Below are 27034 nucleotides of genomic sequence, written 5' to 3'. Positions count from 1 at the left end.
CAGTGATAAGATGATCTGTAAGGTCCCTTTTAGGTCTTCTTTTCTATGATCTATACATACCAATTGAAATTGTTCTTACCAATCCTTACCAATCTTTAGTTTCTACCAAATTCTAAAGCAAAGATGTTCTAATAGTACTTATTTTAAATAAATCATATCAAGAAAAATTAGGGTAACATCATCATCTAAGAGTCACACATACATGGAAAAGCTAAACGCTTCTCAAGGATTTACCTGTTCTTATCAATTGCTGGTTACATATGAACAAAAAAATAGTATTCTTCATTACAAAACCAAAGTAAAAATATTTCTGTAATTTCAGTGGTAGTGCCTGAAAATACATTTCACTATGAACTGAAATTAAAAGACGCTTGCTCCTTGGAAGAAAAGCTATGACAAAACTAGACAGTGTATTAAAAAGCAGAGACATCACTTTGTCAACAAAGGTCCATCTAGTCAAAGCTATGGTTTTTCCAGCAGTCATGTATGGATGTGACAGTTGGACCATATAGAAGGCTAAGTGCCAAAGAACTGATGTTTTAGAGCTCTGTTGGAGAAACCTCTTGAGAGTCCCTTGGACTGCAAGGAGATCCAACCAGTCAACCTTAAAGGACATCAGTCCTGAATGTTCACTGGAAGGACTGATGCTAAAGCTGAAGCTCCAATACTTTGGCCACCTGATGTGAAGAGCTGATTCATTAGAAAAGACCCTCATGCTGGGAAAGATTGAAGGCAGGAGGAGAAGGGGATGACAGAAGATAAGATGGTTAGATGGCATCACCGATGAGATGGACATGAGTTTGAGCAAGCTCCAGGAGATGGTGACGGACCAGGAAGCCTGGCGTGCTGCAGTCCATGGGGTCGCAAAGAGTCAGACGCAACTGAGTGACTGAACAACAACAACAATGAAGTGAACTAATATATGATGCTATCTTCAAAAACATTCGTTCCACTAATTTCATTCTGTCTCTGATAATAACAGTAACCCAACTCTAGAATCATCACTAGCTTCCATCTATAACTGTTTATCTTTACTGAGCAAAGATGATCTTGTTTAACCGTTACATTTTCACAGACCTGCAATAGTACCTGGCATCTAACAGACACTAAACAAATCGTAGAATTACTAAGCAAAGTGTTACTAGGAACCCAGTCTTATAAGAAGGAATACATTATAGACATATATTGTAGAAATATAATCATGAAAGTCAGCCACTAGACAGCCACTAGACAGAGGGAGGACTGACTAACGACACTAATTTATTAGCAAGCAAAAACATGACCCATTTGTATAAAATTTAATAATTTACACAGTATAATTAATATTTTGAAATCAGATTTTATCCTCTCAGTAGTTATACGAAGTATAAAGCAGACACTATCGTCCTCACTCTATTAAAAACCAAGAATCAGAGAAGTGGTTTATTTAAAAATAGGAAGGCAGGAAAAAGCAGGTTCTTCTGACTCAAGTTTCACATTCTTTCCAAGGTACTGCTTCTACAGTAGAAAATCTTTACTAAGTTATCTTTCAATTCTAAAACTCATTGACTTGTTTAATATGGTATCCTAGCACGCTTCTGTGGAGAAGGCAATGGCAACCCACTCCAGTACTCTTGCCTGGAAAATCCCATGGACGGAGGAGCCTGGTAGGCTGCAGTCCATGGAGTCGCTAAGAGTCAGACACGACTGAGCGACTTCACTTTCCCTTTTCACTTTCACGCATTGGAGAAGGCAATGGCAGCCCACTCCAGTGTTCTTGCCTGGAGAATCCCAGGGACGGGGGAGCCTGGTGGGCTGCCGTCTATGGAGTCGCAAAGAGTCGGACACGACTGAAGCAACTTAGCAGCAGCAGCAGCAGAAGGCTTCTGTGCAGCGAGGATGAACAAAGCCTCGACACTGTCTAACTATCAGTAAAAAGCCGAGGATGATTGTTATTAGAGTACTTGAGACTATCATGGTCTCAAGCTTCAATTTGTTTTTGTTGTTCAGTTGCTCAGTCATGTCCAGCACTTTGCAACCCATAAACTGTAGCCCGCCAGGCTCCTCTGTCCATGAAATTTCCCAGGCAAGGATACTGTATCGTTTGCCATTTCCTCCTCCAGGGGATCTTCCTGATCCAGGGATCCAACCCACATCTCCTGCATTGGCAGGCAGATTCTTTACCCACTGAGCCACCTGGGAAGCCTCAAGTTTCAATTCACCATTTCTAAATAATGAGGAAGATCACCTCCTCCTCAGCTTTATCTGAATTCCAACCCAAAGCTAACAGCCTCAAGAATAAGAGGATGGTATTTTATTTGGCAGGTTAGAATATCAGAACAGTAATTTATTTTATCACTTCTCCAAAGATGGTCAGTATTACAGGAAACGAATAAGTTCATTTTATTATTTAACACTTGACTGTATCTAGCCTAAGTCTGAAGACAAACAAGTCACTCCCATCCTAGTGAGTAGATTCTCTCTGGAAACCAAGTTACACATTAAACCACTGCTACAACAGTGGCGGGGAAGAGGGGAGACATCAATTAGAAAAAAGTGGGCCTAGAGGAAGAGGTGGGGCCAATAACTTTTTAAACTTCACAGGAGGCTCTGATACACAAATACTTCCATTCTTCTAATCTAATCACTAGATTAGAAGACTGGTGAAACTCGGTGAATAAGCAGCCTAAAGTTAGTCAAGTATTTCTTTCAACCACAGATAAGCTTTTTTTTTGGATGGGGAAATGAAGTGAATCTTTTAAACTTCCATTAAAAATCTAAGTGGGTGTGTACATCAAGGGGTACTGTCTAAAAAAGTATTAAGAACCACTGTTGTAAGAACTGTGCAATCAGAGTATCACTATTCCTTATGGGGAAATATTAAAATAATTAAATTTTCTTAACATTTCAGTAGAATAAAAGGTATCCTCACATTCTACTGAAATTTCAAGGATTATCTTCTAATGACATTATGTTGTCTAATTAGATGGACAATAATGCTTTTTATTTTCTGGAAATTTTAGTGTAAATATTCTTTAGTTAACTTTCTCAAACTTCTGAATGACACTGTATGTAACACATTTCATAACTAAGGTCACTAGGGAATACAGTAGGAATAGTGTAACTTCTAAATATTTATATATACATATAAAATATGTCTGCATTCAATGGATAAGGAAAAATTAGAGATTAAAGAAAAACAAAGTAAATGTTTCTAAACACTGTAAGTTTACCAAGAGATTTTATTTAATCATTTCAGAAAGTCTTTCAAAATAGAATTTCATTTGTCAGAATATTGTAGAACAGTATAAAATATTTCTTTAAGGTACAGGAATGGGTAAGACAAACTTCTAGTCTAGAGAAAGACTCCATAATTATATTCTATGGTATACAGTGGGTAATAGAAAGGTAAGCTTTTCAGAAGACTGCAAGGTAATCTCATTTTCTTCCTGTGAATATGACACTGAAACTTGAAGATACCAAGAATTTATAGGCCAGTTTCTTTTGATTCCTTTTGGTCACATCTGCTTAGGAGTTTTATAATTACAACAGTGTAATTTAACAACTTAAACCATGAATATGCTTAGAATAAATACCCAATTTTTGATACTTTAATCCATGTCCTTGTTTGAGCACCCTGCAGTTCACTTTCATGCATTGGAGAAGGAAATGGCAACCCACTCCAGTGTTCTCGCCTGGAGAATCCCAGGGACAGCCGAGCCTCGTGGGCTGCTGTCTATGGGGTCGCACAGAGTCGGACACGACTGAAGCGACTTAGCAGCAGCAGCAGCAGTTTTAACTTATCTAAACTAATACTAAATATCAAAGCAAATCCACAATAATTCTACAAAACAAAATCCATCAGAACAACTTCTTTCTGAACCACAAACAAAGCACTTCCTAGAAAAAGAAAGAGAAGACTAGTTCTTAACAGCCCACCTAGGGATAAACTAGATGTTACCAATGCTTCCTGCTGAGTTACTCAGATCACAGTTCTTTGTGGCACAAATTTTTTAAGCAACCCTGGAAACAACTTCAAAGCTTTCGCAGAACCTCATAGTGATGCGATTAAGATTTAAGTAAGCTGCCCTCTTACAAGGTGTTAGGAACTAGCTGGCAAAGCATGTTTAATTCTGTAGATGGAAGGAGACTGAGAAAGATGGAGAGATGGATGGATGGGTGGATGGATGAATAAAAGGATGGATGAGTTGGAGAGAGGGAGAAAAAAGTTGTGAGGAAGTAAATTTAAACCAATATGAATGAAAACATATTCATGAATATAGACAGATTTTTGCTTATGTATCTATACCTATATATACACACACACACATATATATATCCATCACACATATCTGTGTGTATATATAACCGTGTTGTATGTTTGTACCTCATTAAATGCTTTTTCTTTAAAGTGATTATACAATTGAGTACAAAGTGTATAACTTTAGTAAAGATTTCATTACTGAATAGAGCTTCGGAGATTTAAAAATTTAAATTATCATGATTTGCTAATTTGGAAAAAAACTGCTAATCCTCCACATTCTTTTTCTTCTATTCTTTCTAATATATTACTGATATTTACTTTTAAAAGGATGAACTAATAACTGATCAATTACTTTAAAAATCGGTTCAAAACTGATTCCTTAAATGTTGCTTTTCCCAGCCTCTAACCTCAAACTTCCTATTCTGAGCTTTGAGACTCTAATCTTCTCCAATAGCTTCAATAATCACCTACAAGAGGAAACCTCCAGTTTTATTTATATAACTACCATGCTTTTCCTGAATCTAGACTCACACTTCAAGCTGCCTACTGGCAACGTCCAACAACATATCATTGACTTTCTTTGGGAACTAAAGGCATAATTACAAATTCCTCTTCCTTAAATGCTATAATATTAATACATTTCATTAGGGGCTAGATGTAATAATTTTGAAATACATTTATCTTCAACCTTTGCAAATTACTTATATAGTATATAGAAATGCAAGTCTTTTAGCTTTATTTCTTTATAAGTTGTTTTATAGTGTATCTTAGTTTTAAAAAGTCTGGTAGATTACTTTTTACCAGATTCTACTACCAGATTCTACTCAGTAATCTTAGTAGATTACTCAGATATCTTGATGTTTAATGAAATCTTAAGAAAAATTTGTTGCTAAATCAAAAATATTTTCAAAGCAAGTAAGACCACTTGTTAACTTTTGCACAATTCCAGATAAACAGAGACCAGCCTTTCTTAAAGTAAGATACACTATACAACAACTTATAAAGAAACAAAGCTAAAAGATTTGCTTTTCTATGTTTTATTGTTAAAGCCAAAAAAAGTTCTTTAAAACTGCATTTTAAAAAGTAAGTCACTAGCTTCTGAACAATACTATAAAATTTAATTTTAAAGTTTTTAATTAGATCCCAAACCATTTGTGCTTGATGTACATATATACACACAACGCTTGGAAAAAAAAAAAAAAAGAACTTAGAGCTATTTCCAGGTTTTTTAATTGCATCATCTAATAAAGAACAGAACTAAATCAACACCTGTCACAAAAAGTTCAACTACTAAACACTCACATCAAGATAAGGATCATTTTTTCTTCCGAAACCATGGGATAACACTCATAAAGAAGTTAAAATTCTAGAGAGAGAGAAAGAGAGAGAGAAGTCGCTCAGTCATGTCTGACTCTTTAAGACCCCATGGACTATAGCCTACCAGGCTCCTCCATCCACGCAGTTTTTCAGGCAAGAGTACTGGAGTGGGTTGCCATTTCCTTCTCCAGGGGATCTTCCCGACCCAGGGATAGAACCCAGGTCTCCCACCTTGCAAGCAGACGCTTTACCGTCTGAGCCACCAGGGAAGCCTCAAATTCTAATTAGGTCTCAAACAGAGTAAATCCACTCCAACTAATATTTAGAACAAGTCATTATCTAGGACAAATTTTCTATGAATCCCTAGTGTCTGTGAATAAAATACTAGTGCAATAGCTCACTTAAATAAATAAAAACAGAAAGCTTAAAAAACAGTTTACTATCAAATGTAAAAGGAGAATAGGAAATAAACTATTTCCAGGAAACCTCTTTATGCCTTAAGGAGTTACAGCTTTTAATATCAATAACACAATTTTATTTTGGTACTATCATGGTATTTAAATAAACGTTGCTCTTCAAAAAAGAGTGTAACTTTCTGGAAAAATTTAAAAAGAAATAAATACATAAAAATGGAATTCTTAAGAAAAAAAAATTCTTCTTCCAGTTCCTAGTTTACATGTAAGGAGCTTGGAAGTGATCACTTAGTCCTAAAACCAAGGAAAAAGCTGAACAAATGGAAAAGTCAACTTCCACAAGAGAAGTGAGGTCACACTGCAAACTGCTGCCCCCTAAACTGCAGAAACTGCAAGCAGATACAGAGAATAAGACCATAACAGAGCACAAATGCACAAGCTGAAACCTCTGAGGGAATGAGAGTCAGGAGAGGGCAGTCTGCACTGTCACTGATATAAAGCAGGGGGTTCAGTGTGGGAATTACCACAAACAGAGGGAGGCACAGTCTGGGAGTTAAAAATCCCACAGGCATTGGTCTTAAGGGGGTCCCACACTTTTGTGAGTCTTACCTCCAGGAGCTTGACTATAACATCTTATAGAAAAACCTGAATGAATGTTTTTGCCAATCCAATACATAAAACGTTCAGTTAAAACCACAAAAGGCAGAATAAGACTAGAAGATAAAAATCAGAACAAAGAACAAAGGCAACAAAGAATAAATACTAACAAGTATGGTAGAAATCAATCCAACTATATCAATAATCACGTTGCTAGCTATGTGCATGCTCAGTCATGTCTGACTCTGCAACCCCACTGACTATAGCCCGCCTGTCTCCTCTGTCCATGGAATCTTCCAGGCAAGAATATAGGACTGGGTTGCCATTTCATACTCCAGGGGATCTTCCTGACCTAGGGATCCAACCCACATCTCTTGGGTCTCCTGCACTGGCAGGTGGATTCTTTATCATTGCACCAATTACTCTGAATGACAGTTAAAAGACAGATTGTCAAAACTCATCTAAAACATAACCCAATTATATGTCAAATACAAGAAATCTACTTTAAATATATATACACATAGAGATCAAAGTAAATAAGCATGAAGAAATGCCCCAAAACATACATATATCATCAAGGAAATGCAAATTAAAACAACAATGAGATACTACCACACACATATTAGGAAGGCCAAAATTCAGATAATACCAAATGCTGGTGAAGACATGGAACAATAGGAATAGTGAGGATACAAAATTGCCCAGACCCTTTGGAAGACAGTAGGCAGTTTCATACAAAATTAACCAAACTCTTAGTATATGATCCAGCAATCACAACCCTTAGTAATCATCCAAAGGAGTTGAAAATGTATGTCTACATAAAAACCTGCAACTGAAGGTTTACAGCAGCTTTATCCATAATTACCAAAACTTGGAAGCCATCAAGATATCTGTCAGTAGATCAATAGATAAATAAACTGGTACATCCAGACCATGGAATATTATTCAGTTCCAAAAAGAAATGACCCATCAAGCCATGAAAAGACATGGAGGAAACTTAACCGCATATCATTAAGTAAAAGATGTTAACCTGAAGAGCCAACATACTGTATGATTCCAACTATACAACATTCAAGAAAAGATAAAACTATGGAGACAGTTAAAAGATTGGTGGTTACTAGGGGTTGAGGGGAGAGAGGGATTAATAAGCAAGCAGAGAGGATTTTTAAGACAATGAAATTCCTCTGCAAGATACTATAATGGTCTATATGTGTCCTTATACATTTGTCCAAACCCATAAATGTACAAAACCAAGAACCCTAATGTACATTATAGATTTGGACTGATAATGGCATGTCTACGTAAGTGCATCGACTGTAATAAATGCGCCACTCTGTTGGGTGATATTGATAATTAGGGAGGCTATAAGGAATAGGCTACCCACTCCAGTATTCTTGGGCTTCCCTGGTGGTTCAGACAGTAAAGAATCCACCTGCAATGTGAGAGACCTGGGTTCGAACCATGGGTTAGGAAGATCCCCTGGAGGAGGGCATGGCAACCCACTCCAGTATCCTTGCTTGGAGAAGAAGCAAGAATACTGTCCTACGGACAGAGGAGCCTGGTGGGCTAAAGTCCATGGGGTCACAAAGAGTCGGCCATGACTGAGCAACTAAGCACAGCACATCACATCCACGTGTAGGGATCAGGATATATGAAAAATCATTATACTTTCCCTTTAATTTTGCTTTGAACCTAAAACTCCTCCCCTCAAAATATCGTCACTTAAAAAGGGAGTGGAGGATAATTTTTTTAAATTAACACATAGTGTCACCATCTCCCCCAAAAAAATTCAAATAATGGAAAAGAACGCAGGAAAAGGAACAGAGAAAGAAAAAAAGAAGAAAAATAGTAATAAAACTGGATCTAGACACATCATAATAAATATACCAAATGTTAATGGACTAATTAATCTAATTAAAAGACAAAAATTTGCAAAAACAGATTTAAAACACCAAGACCCAGGGAATTCCCTGGCAGTCCAGTGGTAAGGATTTGGCTTTCACTGCAGTGGGCCTGGGTTCGATACCAAGTCAGGGAAACTACGATCCCCCAAGTCACGTGGCTTGGCCAAAAAATAACTTTTTAATATTTAAGTATAAAACTTTTAAAAATTAAAAAATAAAAATCCAAGACCCAATTACATGCTATCTACAAAAATCACATTTAAAATAAAAAACTGAGGGATTTGAAATTAACTGGAAAGAAATTCCATACAATGCAAGCACTACGAGATGGCTGGAGAGGTTATAGCAATACCAAATAAAATAGAATTCAGAGCAAAGGGAATTGCCTGAGCTATGGAGGAACATCTTATATTAATAACAAGTTCAATTTATCACTGAAGAAATGACAACCATAAACGTGTACACACCAAACTGACAGCATGAAAGTGAGAACCAGACAAATCCAGAACCACAGACAGGAGATTTTAATACCTTTCTCTCAGCAAATAATAAAACTAGACAAAAAATTAGTAACGATATAGACTGGTAGTTTTCAACAAAGGACGGATTTATCCCATATGGATAATTGTACTCATCTCACATGCTAGTAACCTAATGCTCAAAATTCTCCAAGCTAGGCTTCAACAGTACATGAATCATGAATTTTCAGATGTTCAAGCTGGATTTAGGAAAGGCAGAGGAGCCAGACATCAAATTGCCAACATCGGCTGGATCATCAAAAAAGCAAGAGAGTTCTAGAAAAATATCTACTTCTGCTTTATTGACTATGCCAAAGCCTTTGACTGTGTGAATCACAACAAACTGTGGAAAATTCTGAAAGAGATAGGAATACCAGACCACCTGACCTGCCTCTTGAGAAATCTGTATGCAGTTCAGGTAGCAACAGTTAGAACTGGACATGGAACAACAGACTGGTTCCAAATAGGAAAAGGAGTATGTCAAGGCTGTATACTGTCACCCTGCTTATTTAACTTATATGCGGAGTACATCATGAGAAACGCCAGGCTGGAAGAAGCACAAGCTGGAATCAAGATTGCCAGGAGAAATATCAATAACCTCAGATATGCAGATGACATCACCCTTATGGCAGAAAGCAAAGAAGAATTAAAAGAGCCTCTTGATGAAAGTGAAAGAGGAGAGTGAAAAAGTTGGCTTAAAACTCAAATATTCAGAAAACTAAGATCATGGCATCTGGTCCCATCACTTCATGGCAAATAGATGGGAAAACAATGAAAACAATGAGAGACTTTATTTTCTTGGGCTCCAAAATCACTGCAGATGGTGACTGCAACCATGAAATTAAAAGATGCTTGCTCCTTGGAAGAAAAGTTATGACCAACCTAGACAGCATATTAAAAAGCAGAGACATTACTTTGCCAACAAAGGTCCATCTAGTCAAAGCTATGGTTTTTCCAGTAGTCATTTATGGATGTGAGAGTTGGACTATAAAGAAAGCTGAGCGCCAAAGAGTTGATGCTTTTGAACTGTGGTGTTGGAGAATACTCTTGAGAGTCCCTTGGACTGTAAGGAGATCCAACCAGTCCATCCTAAAGGAAATCAGTCCTGAATATTCATTGGAAGGACTGATGCTGAAGCTGAAACTCCAATACTTTGGCCACCTGATGCAAAGAGATGACTCATTTGAAAAGACCCTGATGCTGGGAAAGATTGAAGGTGGGAGGAGAAGGGGACAACAGAGGATGAGATGGCTGGATGGCATCACTGACTTAATGGAGATGAGTTTGAGTAAGCTCCAGGAGTTGGTGACAGACACGGAGGCCTGGCGTGATGCAGTCCATGGGGTCACAAAGCGTCGGACACAACTGAGCAACTGAACTGAACTGATCCCATGGGGACATGTTTCCTATGGAAACATTATTTGTTGTCCCAATTTGGTGGGGAGGAGAAAGGAGTGCTAATGGTATGTATTAATACAATACACAGAACAGTCCTCTCCAAAACAAAGAATTATCTGGCCCAAAACAAGTCAATAGTGCCAGGATTGAAAACCCCTCCTAGATATGATAAACTATATCAATTTGACCTTGTTGATATTCTTAAAATGCTAGAAACAGGTTAAAATAAAGCACAAAAACACACATGATCATATCAATGGATCCAGAAAAGACATTTGACAAAATGCTATATCCATTCATGATCAAAGCTCTCATAAAACTAAGAATACATCTCAACTTCCTAAACTTGATAAAGAGTATCTTAGAAAAAACACCTTACAGGTAACATCATACGTAAAGGTGAAAGACTGGATTCCTTCCCCTAAGATCAGGAACAAGGGAAGGATGTACCAATACAATAAAACAAGAAAAGGAAATAAAAGATATACAGACTGGAGAGGAAAAAATAAAATTGTCCCTATTTGCAACAACATTATTTTCAATGTAAAAAAATCTCAAAGAATATGCAAAAAAACTTACTAGAACTAATAAGTAAATTCAGCAAGAACCCAGGAATCAAGATCACATTCAAAAACTCAATACACTTCCATGTGTAGCAACAAACATGTGAAAAGTGATACTAAAAACATAATATACCCCTAACTCACATCACAGACAAAAATTAACTTAAAATGGATCAAAGACTGAAATATGAAAATTAAAACTATAAAACTCTTAAAAGAAAACATATAGGCAATCTTTGTGACCTTAGATTTGATAATGGGTTTCTTAAATATGACACAAAAATACAAGAATAGAATAAAATATATAAATTGGACTTCCCCAAAATGTAAAATATATGTTCTTCAAGTGACATGATCAAGAATATAAAAAGCAAGGCACTGAATGGGAGAAAGTATTTACAAGTCATATATCTCATAATGGCTTTTATTTAGAATAACTAAAGGATGCTTACAAATTAATAATAAAAAGAGAAATAACCCAATAAAAAGCAGGCAAAGGATCTAAATAGACATTTTTCCAAAGAAGATCTACAAACAGCTAGTAGGTACATGAAAAGTAGGTCAATAACAACAGTCACCTGGGAAATGCAAACCTAAACCACACCTTAAATACTATTTCATAGTCTAGGACAACCATAATCAGAAAGCATATATTTACAAGTGTTAGTCACGATGTGAAGTAATTAGACTCGTTACTGCTGAAAAGAATGAAAAATGGTACCATAAACACTTTGGCAGGTCCTCAAATGATGAAGCATAGTTACCATGAAGTGAAGTGAACTGAAGTCACTCAGTCGTGTCAGACTCTTTGCAACCCCATGGACTATAGCCTACAAGGTTCCTCTGTCCATGGGATTTTCCAGGCAGGAGTACTAGAATGGGTTGCCATTTCCTTCTCCAGGGGATCTTCCCGAACCAGGGATAGAACCCAGGTCTCCTGCATTGCAAGCAGAAGCTTCACAGTCTGAGCCACCAGGGAAGCCCAGTTACCACAAGCCAGCAATAACAAAGAGGCCTCACCATTTTAAGCTCTCTACTAAATAATTCTTATATCAAAGAAACAAACCAAAATTACAGAATTTCTAGAAAATTATGATTATGTAAATACAACATATCAGAATCTGTATATAATTAAAGAGGAAAATTCATAGCCTTAAATACTTATATCAATAGAACTTAAAGAATGAAAATAAATAAAGCCTCAAACTAAAAAGATATTTATTACAAAAGGAAAGCAAATTAGCAAAAAAAAAAAAAATGGAAGGGAAAAAAATGACAGCAGAAATGAATTAGAAAACCAAAAAACAGAACTAATAAATGATTCATTGAAAAGCAAAATCAACAAAATTAGTAGCTACCAATAATACAAAATAAATGAGTTGAGAAATAACCATTGACAACAGAAAATTCAATCAAATCATATCCGACTATTTTGTATGAACGTCATGCAAATAAATATAAAAATCTTTATAAATGGATAATTTCGGGGAAATGGAAAATTTTTAAGAGATGGATAACTTTCTGTTAGAGACAGAGTTGAGTGAGTTTAAGCAGACCAGTTTCCACAGAGGAAACAACTTCTTAAGAACGACCATGCCCAAAAGAGGCCCCGTGGCCAGGAGGGGTCACAGAGGGTCAGACTAAAAACTCAAAGCCTAGAAAATTCACTGCTACTTAAATTACACCAGAGTAAGGGGAAAAACAACAAAACTTATAAAACATTTTATACAGTAAATATGACCATGACACTAAAATGGATAAAGAATACACAAACATATAACACATACAAGTAGCCATCTCACAAATAATGATGTCTTAGTGATGTCATGATCAACTGAGCTTTATTCCAGCAAAGCGGAGATTATGGAACATCAGGAAATCCATTCATCTAATTCACCATCAATAACAATTCACTGGAAAGATCTGGTGATTACCACTATAATCACATATTCAAACTTAGAACTACTCAGAACTTTGGGCCTCCTGATGGCGTCAGCGTCATCTATGAAGTAAACTCTTACCAAGAATATTTAATTTGAATCTAATCAAAGATTTAGACTGAACTTCAAGTTCACAGGAAATACCATTTAAACAATTCTGTGAGGAAAAATTTCTGACAAAACCAGAAATGTTTTTACACACAACAAGGTAACCGGCCTGGTCATATCAATAAGTCACTGACATGGATGATAAAAGTGGGATGGATGATTAACCTAGATCAAGAGAAAATAAAGAAACAGAGCACCATACATCAACTTCGACCAGACTCCGGTTCAAAAAAACCAGCTATAAAGTATTTTAGGACAGTATGGAAAAGACAGTAGTTGGGAATGATTGCTAATTTTCTTATGTGTGATAATAGTGCTAGAATTATGTAGGAAAGTATTCTTATTTTAGAATATGCATGATGATAACATATTTAGGAGTGAAAATATCATGATGGCAACAACATACTTTTATGTGGTTCATACACACACACCTAATACCACACATACACAGACTTAGAATCTCATAAAAATAAAGTAAAAATGGTAAAACGTTAACTGTGGTTGACTCTAGATGATGATTATACATTCAACATTTTCTGTTGAAATGCAGGCAAATAACTTCAAAAATGCCACCTTACCATTCAAGTGCTAAAAAATAAATCAAAGCAAACTTGGTCTAAAGCATCTTTAAAGTTTCATTTATGAGTAACATACTTTAAAATCATATTTTCAAAAACCAATATTCATATTTATAAACTGATCAAGTAGTTACAATCGCCAGAAAAATACTCTCATTACTTATGGGGGAGAAAACAATAAAAAATACTTAACACAACACAGTTACCATGTGTCAGACACTCTTCTAAGCACTTTTTACATAACTAACACATTTAATTCTCTGAACAACTATATGAGCACTTAATCACTATCTCCATTTTTCAGATAAGGAATAAGCCATAGAAGTCACACAATAAGTGGCAGAGCTAGTCTCCCGACAGATAATATAGGTCCAGTATCCACACTTATTTAGTGACTACTCTGTACTCTCCTCTTGGGTGGGGTAACCTATATTCCTGAGCAATGTTTTTATTTAGTCTCTTAGTCGTGTCTGACTCTTTTGTGACCCCATGGATTGTAGCCCCCCAGGCTCCTCTGTCCATGGGATTTCCTAGGCAAGGTTACTGGAGTGGGTTGCCATTTCCTCCTCCAGGGCATCTTCCCAGCCCAGGGATCAAACCCACATCACCACATCTCCTGCATTGCAGGAGAATTCTTTACCATTGAGCCTCCAGGGAAGCTCATGTTCCTAGCAATACTGACTTGATTTTGCTGGGGTTATAACACCCTTTGATTTTAGTAATTTTACTAATCCAAAAGCATGATCAAACAGATAATCACGAAAAGTTAGATATTATTACATTTACAAAAATGCGTTAAAATAGCCTTAGGTAGTTTAGGGCTTCCCTGCTGGCTCAGTGGTAAAATAATCCACCTGCCAACGCAGGAGACTTGGGTTCAATCTATGGGTCAAGAAGATCCCCTGGAGAAGGACATGGCAATCCACTCCAGTATCCTTGCCTGGGAAATCCCATGAACAGAGGAGCCTGGGGGGTTACAGTTCAGAGGGTCACAAAGAGTCAGACACGACTTAGTGACTGAAAAATAGCAGGTAGTTTAGGCAAATATTTTGTTATCTAACAAGATCTATCTAGACTCTTACTAGATCGATGCTTATAGCAACATCTTCATCAGCTGAAAGATGACCCCATCTTGATTAACACATGACACTATCTTGATTATCTGGGATAAAGGTGGAATCAAAGCAGGTCTCAGCAGTAAAAATAAATATTCTTGAGATGGCAAAAATTATTTTATGCCAAATGTTCAACTTCAACAGTTTACTTGACTGAAAAACTTACATAACATTTGTAGTATTTTGCAGAAACCTTATTATCCCACATGGAACATTTTCAAGTTGATAACAAAATGTTTTTTTAAATGAGAAGATATCTTAAAAATAACAACTGATTTAATAGAGGTAATGAGTCTAAAGCAAATTATAAATCTAGATGAATAAAGAAAATATTGTTTATTTTCTTAGGTATGATAATGGTATTGTGGTTACGGAAAAGATCTTTAACTGGAATTTATGCATGTCATGTCTTAGTCTGGCACATCAGAGGACTCTCTAGATTTTTAGGAAACAAAGACTAATGGGTATTATTACTATATAATGTCAATCTTCATTTTTCATAGGCTTAAAAACATAAATAAGTATAAAATTAAATTTTCCATCAAATATTTACAAGATTGAGAAATATATGTGGAAATATTTCTCCTCCCTGGACCACAATAAACACTAAGCAAAAAAAAAAAAAACTCTAATTTGGGTGAGAATGGTTCTACTAAAAATGTAGATATGCAAAATTTTACCTGCTTTTTCTCTCAATTAGAATGGCCACATAAGATGCTGGCAAAGCGGCACCAAAGCCGGGACTCCATAAGTAGAATTTTCCAAGTATCTTCCTGAAATTGAAATTGGGAAGGATTAAATAAAATTTCTTATTGGTCACTGCAGTTATTACACACAGAAGTTCCCCTCTGTCTAGGTGTCCCACAGCAAATCAAATTCAACGTGACCGGAGCCAAGCTCATTCTTCTTCTCCCCAGGCTCCATGAACTTGCTCTTCCTCATCTTTTCCTAGGTTAATGACATCAACAACTACTTATTCACCTATGTGTGGCACTTGGAGACATCCATGGCTTCTCTGTCTTCCATACATGAAATCAGCCACTGAAGAATTTCCATATACAATTTATCTCTCAAATTCCTCTCCAACCTACTGCCTTTGCCTCAGTTAAGTCCCTCACCATTTCTTCTTCAGGCTACTACAACAGCAAACTAACAGGTATTCTCTCCTTGCAGTAATTTAATCTGTTATATTCATTCAGACATTCCCTGGATCCAATACTGTTCACTCTGCAAACCCTCTAGGCTCTCAGTTTCCTCATCTATCAAATGGGAATAAATATATTACCTATCTCATACATAATTGTTATGATGGCTACATGAGATACTTCCCAGCACCATGCATGGCACAAAGGAAACACTCAGAAAATGTTAGTGATTGTTACTATTATTACTATTATTATCACTACTAAATTTTTTCAGCTTTTATTGAGGTATAATTGATTTACCACAGTGTGCTAGTTTCATGTGTATAGCAAAGTGATTCAGTTATATATTTTTTTCAGATTCTTTTCCCTTATAGGTTATTATTAATACAAAATATTGAGTAGAGTTCCCTGTGCTACACAGTAGGTCCTTGTTGGTTACCTATCATAGGTCATTATTAATACAAAATATTGAGTAGATTTCCCTGTGCTACCACAGTAGGTCCTTGTTGGTTATATACCTTATATATAGTAGTGTGTATATGCTAATCCCATAGTCCTAATTTAACCCTCACCTTTCCCCTTTCATAAATTTGTTAGTTCTATGTCTGTGGATCTCTTTCTGTTTTGTGTATAAGTTCATTATATCTTTTTTTTTTTACTACTTCTATTTTTTAACACATGATAAATATTCAAGAAATGTCTCTCTTTTGCTTCTACAACCCTGGATAAGTTTTTCTTACATCACTTACTAAAATATTTTATATCTTTTAGTTATATGTGTATATAGAGCTTTTCTTTTACTAGAATACATCATTTGAAAGAAAGAATCTGCAAAGTGTCTCACTACAAATGGCCATTAACTTCTTGGGTTTTCAAAGAGAAAATAAAAAGAAGTCTGGAGATATTAGGAAATTCTTTTTTCCTTTCAAAGATGATATATTCCTAAGAAGGGGAGAAACAAAAAAAATAATAAGAAAGTATCTGAACAAAGGTGCTCAACTGCTAAATGATGTATTATAGGAAAAAATATTTACTATATACATACAGATAAGGATCAAGAATCACAGATAAAATTATCTTTTCAACTGAAGTTTAGCTTTAAAAAATTAGAAAATCTACAAATAACATGGGTATTTCTGCAATGGGCATCAGAAACTTTCTGCCTGAGAAAACTGGAGGTGGTTCTTCCTCTAATAAAATCCACAAATGACTTAATAAATTATTTAATGTAAGAATTAAAGGAAAATAACTCAGTGACTCAGGTATAGGAGGAACATAGATGTTATCTGATAATTAGTATTTAATGTTTCACAACTTAACCAAAGCATTCACATAACATAAATATGCTTCAAGAACAATTTATTATTATTATTAAACCTAATTATCCTACAACTCTATTTTTAGAGTTTTAACAAGTATTAGAAACTTTCCAGAGATTAAGTGATAAAGAGTTTCTTGCACAGATTATTCAGGTTAATTTAAAGGCATGACTTACTCAATAGTATAAATTATATCAATTATTTTCTGCACAATTTAAAAGTTTATAAATGTTATTGTTCTTAAGGAAAAAGAATCTATGAAAGACACCTGGAAATTATATTTCTACCTGCAGAATTTCTTTGGGCAATACTAAGTGGGTAACATAATATTAATAGAATGTGAAGTATTTCAACTTGACAAATTAAATAACTAGTTTGGGTTGTTTGAAAGATAAAAAGTAAATATCCACTAAATATGTTAGGTACATCACAACATCAAAAACTGAATTCTAACTGCATATATATATAGCATGAAGCATGTGACACAGATAATGCACTGAATCAGGACCAAAAGTTTCATCAGTAGGATATGCCAGAAGTTTCACAGATAAACACAAGCATCTTATGGTCCTTTTAAAGTCCGTTCACTGCATATGGACCTAAGCTATATCGTGGACAGTTGCTTTGAATTTCAAATCTATAAAACTGAAAAGAAATCCTCATTAACAACTTAGTAAATATAGTGGGCCCCAGAAAATGTATGATGCATTAAAGCACTTTGGTTATATAATCACAGCAATGATTTGAAGTTTATATCACATCTTAGGCCAAGAGGGCCACAACTCCTGGTTTTGCAAGCTTTCTTTGAGATAAATAAATGCCATGTCACAGAGAGAAAAAAATAAACAAGGAGTGACCTGCACAACATTTATATGAAACAAACATCTGTTTGTTTCAATTTCAATAAAGGAAATTTGCATTAATCTCCAGTGCTTATTATGAGTACCAACCTTAAAATGCAAAAGAAAGCCATAAACAAGGCCCCATTAGCAGTCAGAAATGAAGCAGACTGTAGGATCTCAGGGAGCAGTTTGTGTAAATAATAGTCTAATTTTCGTTTCCGGAGAACTGCTGCAATCTGAAAAGAAAAAGGGTCTTTTGTTTAATCCAAACAACTTTTCCCACTTAAGTTAGCTCTTATGTGGAAGATACTGAAATAATAGCATATATTTAAAAATTAAAGTAAAAACCCTGGTATTTCATAGATCCTCTACGAAAATTCAATTTTGGGGACAGAAAAAAGACACTTCGATTTATTGAAGGGATAATAGGTAAAGGGCCACAAGATGGATCAATCACATGACAGGTAACCTCCAAATTTGAGGTAAATATTTATAGTGCCTTAAAAAGTTTTAAACTGAAAAATAAGATATATTTTTAAACAGAAAAAAGTGAAGTTCAATTCAAATAGAAATTGAATGCTAAACAAAACTGCATTACAGATATTATCAACCTGAATACTAGAGAATGTCAGTGACAAAAACTAGAAAATGATAAAAACCATTCATTCAGTTTAATGAAAAGGGAATATGAGCTAGATAAGTAGCATTCTCACAGGTACCATGAAGAAATGCTGTTCTATTCAAGGTGAAACAATATTATCAAAGGAACAAAAGATGACAGAATTAGGGAATGAGGGAGTGAATGTAAGAAAGGGCAAGACAGACTTGAGAAAAGGAAGACCAGAGAAGCTTGCATTCACTCTTCACCATTCTGGGCAGAACACTTTCCCTGTGCTAAGGGAAATCTAAAGGCCTCTTCTCAGTTTTTTTCTTATTCTACCCCTTAGAAGCTTCTGATAATCTACTTGAATTAAACAAACTGTTATTAAGAATTAAGCCATACACAAGAAACACAATGGTGAGTAAGATCTAATTCTTGCCTGCAAGGAACATAAAAACTCGATAGAGAAACAGACATATAAACAATTAATGACAATATGGCAGTGTGTTAAATGCTAGACTAGAGGAAGGAGAAACTGCTATAGAACCACTATTAGAACACAACCAAAATGGAGATGGGACTGGGCAGACAATAACGTCTGGAAGATGGATCTTGGTAAATAGGTAAAATGTTGACAAAAGAGAAGTTCCTATGGTTTCTGTGACTGCAGTCTTCTCATTCTCCCGTTTTTATCTCTAAATTCTATTTCTTTGTTAGCATTTCTTCCTCAGACTGCTACTCATTCTGTATAATATTCCCTCCCACAGACAGCATCATCTATCATATCAAAGTAGAAATTCCAATATAACCCTATCATTTCCCCTAAATTCTTAATTCATACTTCAAATGTCTATTGGACATGTCAATAAAGATGTACCAGAGATATTCCCCCCCCAAAAAAAAATCAGCCTGTCCAAAGCAGAATTTCTTGTATTTCCTCAATGCTTTTACTTCTGAGTTTCCAACATCAGTGGTCTTCTACCATATTCAGGTTTTAGAAAGTAAAGTCTCTTTCATTTTAGACTTAACCATGGGCAGAATATGGTATGCTGCTTCATACTCAAGTAGTTACAGAAAAAACTTCTTCTGTTCCTGGAAACACACATAATGTCTCTTATAACAAGTATCCCTATAACCTGATCGTCTAGTAAACATAACTTCCAAGCAATTTACATACACACACACCCCTCCTAGAACTAATAAAGCAGTTGAGCAAGGGCATACGATACAAGCTAAACATACAAAACTTACTGGTATTTCTATACGAAACTAATGAATACATGGACCCCCAAATTAAAAATACAACAGCATTTATGACTTCTCAGAAACTAAAACACTTAGGAAAAATCCATAACACCTGTATAGGACTTATATGCTGAAAGTTACCTGATGCTGATGTTAGAAATCAAGAACATATAAATAAATATTCATAGATAGAAAGACTCAATATGCAAAAACATCAGTTCTGCCCCAAAGTGATATATAGGTTTAACACAATTCCTATTACAACCTCAGAAACAGTTTTGGAGAGGTTGAGAAGATTATTTTGAAATTTACATAGAAAAGCAAAGGAATTATAAGAGCTAAAATAACGTTGAAAAAGAGAATGAAGTGGGAGGAATGAGCCTATGCAATTTCAAGACATTATACAGCTACAGCAATGGTTTTGTGATACTGGCAGAGGGACTAACAAATAGATTAATGAAACAGAATAGAGAACCTACATACAGACCCACATAAATATATCCAACTGATTTTTGACAAGGTACATATGCAATTCCATGGAGGAAAAATAGCTTTTTCAGCAAAGAGTACTGGAGCAAAAAGAGCTCCACAGGCAAAAGAAAAAAAAATTAACTTCAAAGTCTCACAGTTTGTACAAAAATTCAAACTATCAGAGACATAAACATAAAACATAAAACAACAAAACTTTTGAGAGAAGAAAAATCAGAGAAAATCTTAGAGATCTAAGTCTAGGCAAAAGCACAATTCATAAAAGGAAAAACTATAAATTACACCTCAAAATTGAAACTTTTTCTCTGTGAAAGACCTGTTAGAAGATAAAAAGCCAAGGTATAGAATGTGAGAAGATACTTGTAAACTACAGACCTAGTGAAGGACTAGTATCTAGAATATAGAAGAAAATCTCAAAATTCAACAGTAAAAAAATAAATGAAGCAATTAGAAACTACAAATGATATGAACAGATATTCACCAAAGAGAATATGCAAGTGGAAGATAAACACATCAGTCATTAAGGAAAAGCAAATTAAAACCACAATAAGTTATCACTAAAGAACTGCCAGAATAATTAAGTTTAAAAATACTGAAAACACCAAATGCTGGCAAGAATGCAGAGAAACTGAATCTCTTATGCATTGTCAGAGGGAATGTGAAATAGCAGAAGCATTCTAAACAACAGTTTGACAGTTTCTTTAGAAACTAAGCAAGCAACTATCATATGATTCAGCAACTGCAGTCTCGGATGTTTACCCTAGAAAAATGAAAATGTTCACCCCAAATTACAGCAGCTTTGTTCATAACAATCAATAAATGGAAACAACCCATATGTCCTTTAGGAGGTAAATGGTTTAAAAACTGAGTTGTGTCCACACTATGGGTTACCATTCAGTAACAAAAAGAAACAAGCTGGTGATACATGACACAATATTGATGTATTTCCAGAGAATTATGCTAAGTGAAAAAAGCCAATCACCAAAGACTACATATATATAATTCCATTTATATAACATACATGAAATGACAAATTTATAGAAATGAAGAATAAATAAACAGTGACCAGGAGTTAAGAGGAGGTGGCTAAGGGGGAGGAAGTAGGTAATGCTATAAAGGAGCACCATGAGGGATCCTTGTGGTGATAGAAATGTCCTGTATATGACTACACTACTGTTCAGTCACCAAGTCAGTCTGACTGTTTCCGACCCCGAGAATGGTAGCCCTCCAGTCTCCTCTGTCCATGGGATTATCCCAGCAAGAATACTGGAGTGGGCTGCATTTCCTCCTCCAGGGAATCTTCCCAACTCAGGGATCAAACCTGTGTCTCCTGCACTGCAGGTGGATTCTTTACCACTGAGCCACCAGAGACTATATCAAGCCAGTTATTTAGGTTATGCTATTTTACTATCATTTTGCAGGATGCTACCACTGGGAGAAACCAGAAAAAGTGTACAGAGAATCTATTATTTCTTCCAACTACTTGAAACTTAGTTGCTCAGTTGTGTCCGACTCTTTGCGACCCCACGAACTGTAGCCCACCAAGCTCCTCCTGTACAGTCCATAGAATTCTCCAGGCCAGAATACTGGAGTGGGTAGCCTTTCCCTTCTCCAGGGGAATCTTCCCAACCCAGGGATCAAACCAAGGTCTCCCACATTGCAGATTCTTTATCTGCTGAGACACAACGGAAACCCTCCAACGACTTAAGAATCTACAATGATTTCAAAATTAAAAGTTCAGTAAAAAAGCTGTCATCCACATGGCCAACAGGCATATGAAATATGCTCAGCATCACTAGTCGTCAGAAAACTGCACAATGAAATACCACTACATACACACACATACCCCAGAATGTCTAAAACAAGGAAAGATGGCAATGCAAAGCACGGTCAGGAATAAAGTAACTGGAGCTTCACACATTGCTGATGGGAATGTAAAACTGCATACTTACTTCAGAAAACTATTATTATCTAATGAAACTAAATGTACTCTTATCCTATAATCTGGCAATTCCACCCCTAGGAATACAACCAAGAGAAATAACTGCTTATTTCCACCAAAAGTCATATTCATAACATAAAAAAAAAATACCACAAAACACCTAAATGTCCATCAGCAGTAAGGTAGATAAATTGTACATATCTGCAACACTGGTAGATCAAACTAACAGTACATTGTAAGAAAAAGGAAAAATATGATGCAATACCAGAGGAAATAATCTAAGACCTTATCAACACTGTGCTGTAACCCAGAGCTTTCAACCAGGATTTTCATGTGGCCAAAATACTGATCCTCTCATCAGTCTGGGTAGCCAGCCAGGACTCAGGTAACAGAGCAACGTGATAACCATCTCAGTTTTCCCTAGTATGCCACACAATTATTATCATTTACTAGATGGGGAAACAATGGAAACAGTGACAGACTTTATTTTGGGGAGCTCCAAAATCACTGCAGATGGTGATTGCAGCCATGAAATTAAAAGACACTTACTCCTTGGAAGAAAAGTTATGACCGACCTAGACAGCACATTAAAAAAGCAGAGACATTACTTTGCCAATAAAGGTCCATCTAGTCAAAGCTATCGTTTTTCCAGTGGTCATGTATGGATGTGAGAGTTGGACTATAAAGAAAGCTGAGTGTCAAAGAATTGATGCTTTTGAACTGCGGCATTGGAGAAGACTCTTGAGAGTCCCTTGGACTGCAAGGAGATCCAACCAGTGTATCCTAAAGGAAATCAGTCCTGAATATTCATTGGAAGGACTGATGCTGAAGCTGAAGCTCCAATACTTTGGCCACCTGATGTGAAGAACCAACTCACTAGAAAATACCCTGATGCTAGGGAAGAGTGAAGGCAGGAGGAGAAGGGGACAACAGAGGATGAGATGGTTGGATGGCATCACCGACTCAATAGACATGAGTATCAGTAAACTCCAGGAGTTGGTGATGGACAGGGAGGCCTGGCATGCTGCAGTCCATGGGGTTGCAAAGAGTCAGACACAACTGAGCAACTGAACTGAATTGTGTATACAACAGCATGCTATAGTATGTAAAAAGTTTAGAAGCACTGATCTAAACAAATAACAATAGCAATTGTACTAGTCATGTAGGAATTATAAGGGTACATGCACATGTGTATAAAATTATCAGAGACCATCAGATACCTCTACAAACATCACATTTTATAGCAAAATAATGCTGCAGTGTTCATATGCTTTGATAAAGTAATGCCACAGGAGTAAATTCCTTATCAATTTTCCAAATATGCATACAAACACTTAGCTCAACAAAGTACATAATAACACTATGATTAAAATATATACTTCTATTTGTTTATTTATATTGATATAACTTTTGAAGACTAATGACCAGGGGGAAAAAACAATCAAAATACATACAGCAATAAGACAGACTACAAAACAATATTTTCTAATGAATATATGAACCAAATACCAGAACATTATGCATTGGGTTATCTTTGAAAGGTTATAACAAATTATTTTCATCTTTTTGTTTTGGGTACTTTCTAGACCAACATGTTATATTTATAAAACTGGTAGGAAGGGAACAAGTATGAGAAAGAGGGGATTATAGGAAAAGATCTGAACAGAGAATAGAAATATTCACCATGATAGAGTATAAAATAATTAGGAGACACACTTTTTACTCTAATTTTACAACTAACAATTTCTATGAAGACTACTTATTTCAATGCTCTTTAGATTTCATCTTCCTCATTTATTAAATAAAGAGGCTGACTTACATGAAACAAGAGTGACGTCAATAAGATGGCAGAATAGCAGTTTCTAGCACTCATTTCCCTGCAGAAATATCAATTTGAACAAATATCCCCATGCAAAATTACCTTCATAAGAGCTAAAGATTCCAGGTGAGAAATTAAAGCACCCAGGTGATACTCAATGGACATGGGTTTGGGTGGACTCTCAGAGTTGGTGATGGACAGGGAGGCCTGGCGTGCTGCGGTTCATGGGGTCACAAAGAGTCAGACACGACTGAGCGACTGAACTGACCGGACAGACATATAGAGAATATCCCAGCCAACAAAACAAAATACACATTCTTTACAAGTCATAGGGAACATTCTTAATGACATGTCATATTTTATGGCTCAAAACAGGTCTTAAAATTTTTAAGAAGACTGACTAGAATCCAGTAACAGGAGCAAAACTGTAAAATTCATAAATATGTGGAAATGTAGAAATTAAACAGTACACTCATGAAAAAAACACTAATTCAAAAAAATTAAAAGGGAAATCAAAAACTATCTTGAGAAAAATGAAAAGGAAACAATATATCAAAACTTTTGGGATACAGCAAACGCAGTTCAAAGAAGGAAGTCTACAGCAATAAATGCCTACCTTTAGGGAAAAAAAAAATCTCAAATAAACTTCATACCTCAAGAAACTAGAAGCAGAACTAACTAAATCAAAAGTTAGCAGAAGGAAGAAAATAATAAAAGTCAGAGCAGAAATAAACGAAACAGAGACTAGAAAATAACACAAAAGATCAATGAAACAAAGAGTTGTTTTGAAAAGATAAAATTGAAAAAACTTTAGCTAGCCTAACTTTTTAAACAAGATATTAATAAATAAAATTAAAAATGAAAAAAAAAAAAGAAAAAAATAAAAAGAAAAAAAAGAAAAAAAAAATTAAAAATGAAAGAGAAGACATTACAACTGACATCAGAGAAATACAAAGGTTCATGGAAACTACTACTACAAAGAGACTACTATGAACAATTATACAGAAAGAAACTCAATAATCCAAAAGAAACGAAACATACAACCTACCAATACTGAATCATGAAGAAACAGAAAATCTGAACAGACCAATAACTAATAAGGAGATCGAATCAATAATCAAAAACCTCACAATCCCAAAATGTAATGGCTTCATCAATTAATTCTACCACACATTGAAAGAAGCAAATCCTGCTCAAACTTTTCCAAAAACTTGAAAAGAACATAAAACTTTAAGACTCATTTTATGAGGCCAGCATTACCATCATACCAAAGCCTGATAAGGACACTGAAGGAAAGGAAACTACAGGTCAGTATCCTTGATGAAGACAGATTAAAATTCTCAACAAAATACTAGCAATCCAAATTCAACAGCACATATATCATGCTCAGGAATGACTTAGCTCTAGAGTGTAAAAATGGTTCAACATATACAAATCAATAGGTGACACATTAACAAAATGAAGGCTAAAAATCATGATCATCTCAGTAGATGGAGATAAAGTATTCAACAAAACTCAATATCCTTTCAAGATATAAACATCAATAAACTTCATCATAATAAAAGGTCATATATGATAAGACCACAGCTAACATCAAACTCACAAGTGAATAAATGAAAGCTTTTCCCCTAAGACAAGAAACAACGCAAAGATGCCCACTCTCACTACTTTTATTAAACTTAGTACAGGAAGTCTTAACCAGAGTAGCAAATCAAGGAAAAGAAATAAAAGGTATCCGTATCAGAAAAACAGAAGCAAAATTCTCTGTGTGCAGAAACCTTGAAACTTCTACCAAAAGAAGAGAAAAAAACATCAAAACTAATAAATGAATTCAGTAAAGCTGTGGGATACAAAATCAACATACAAACATCAGTTATATTTCTAAACATTTATACCAAACAATCTGAAAAACATACTAAGAAAACAATCTCATTTACAATTACATCATCAATAAAATACTTTGGAATAAAGTAAACCAAGGAGATGAAAGATATGTACACTGAAAACTTTAAAACAGTAATGAAAGAAACTGAAGAAGATGCAAATAAATGGAAGTGAAGTGAAAGTCACTTAGTCATGTCCGACTCCTTGCAACCTTTTGGACTGTAGTCCACCAGGCTTCTCTGTCCATGGGATTCACCAGACAAGAATACTGGAGTGGGTTTCCAATACCTTCTCCAGGGGATCTTCTCAACCCAGGGATTGAACCTAAGTATCCTGCACTGCGGGCAGATTCTTTACCATCTGAGCCACCAGTCTAAATAAATGGAAAAACAGTCCATATTCATGGATTGGAAGACTTAATATTATTAAAATGTCCACACTACTCAATGCCATCTCTGGATTCAATGCAATCCGCATCAAAATCCCAAAGGCATTTTTCACAGAAATGGAAAAAGCAATCCTAAAATTCATATGGAATCACATACATAAAAATGTGAATAGCCAAAGCAATCTTGAGAAAGAACAAAGCTGAACACAATGCACTTATACCAGACTTCAAAATACACTACAAAGCCACTGTACAGAGGGATGGGATGGGGAGGGAGGTGGGAGGGGGGTTCAGGATGGGGAACACATGTAAACTCATGGCTGATTCATGTCAATGTGTGGCAAAAACTGCTACAATATTGTAAAGTAATTAGCCCCCAACTAAAATAAATAAATTTATTAAAAAAAAAAAAAATAGCAGAGTACTGGCATAAAAACAGACATGCAGACCAAAGGAACAGAATAGAGCCCAGAAATAAAATCATGCATTTATGGTCAAAGGATTTTCATCAAAGGTTCCAAGAAAAGACAACAGGGAAAGGACAGTCTCTTCAATAAATGGTCTTGTTTATCCACATGTTGAAGAAGGAAACTGAACTCTTACCTTATTCAATAGACACAAAACAATTCAGAATCATTCAATCCTTCAATGTAAGACCTGAAACTA

At 35.5% G+C, this 27034-nt stretch overlaps 1 protein-coding gene across 2 annotated transcripts in view; it reads right to left on the bottom strand.

The window, feature by feature from the left end:
• The window catches only part of TMEM135 (transmembrane protein 135), a 279242-nt gene that overhangs the window by 213199 nt on the left and 39009 nt on the right, over nt 1–27034 (bottom strand). For both annotated transcript variants that reach the window (XM_081533337.1, XM_081533338.1), the window contains exons 2-3: nt 18109–18236; nt 15375–15467 (exon numbers count right to left, since the gene is read on the bottom strand). In XM_081533337.1, the coding sequence (XP_081389463.1) occupies nt 15375–15467; nt 18109–18236 (221 nt within the window). The remainder of the gene's footprint in view (nt 1–15374; nt 15468–18108; nt 18237–27034) is intronic.

This window comes from Giraffa tippelskirchi, chromosome 10 (genome assembly GCF_054371585.1).
Source record: "Giraffa tippelskirchi isolate mGirTip1 chromosome 10, T2T-mGirTip1v1.2.pri, whole genome shotgun sequence".
Taxonomy (NCBI): Eukaryota; Metazoa; Chordata; class Mammalia; order Artiodactyla; family Giraffidae; genus Giraffa; species Giraffa tippelskirchi.
This window is presented reverse-complemented; position numbering and strand designations above follow the sequence as displayed.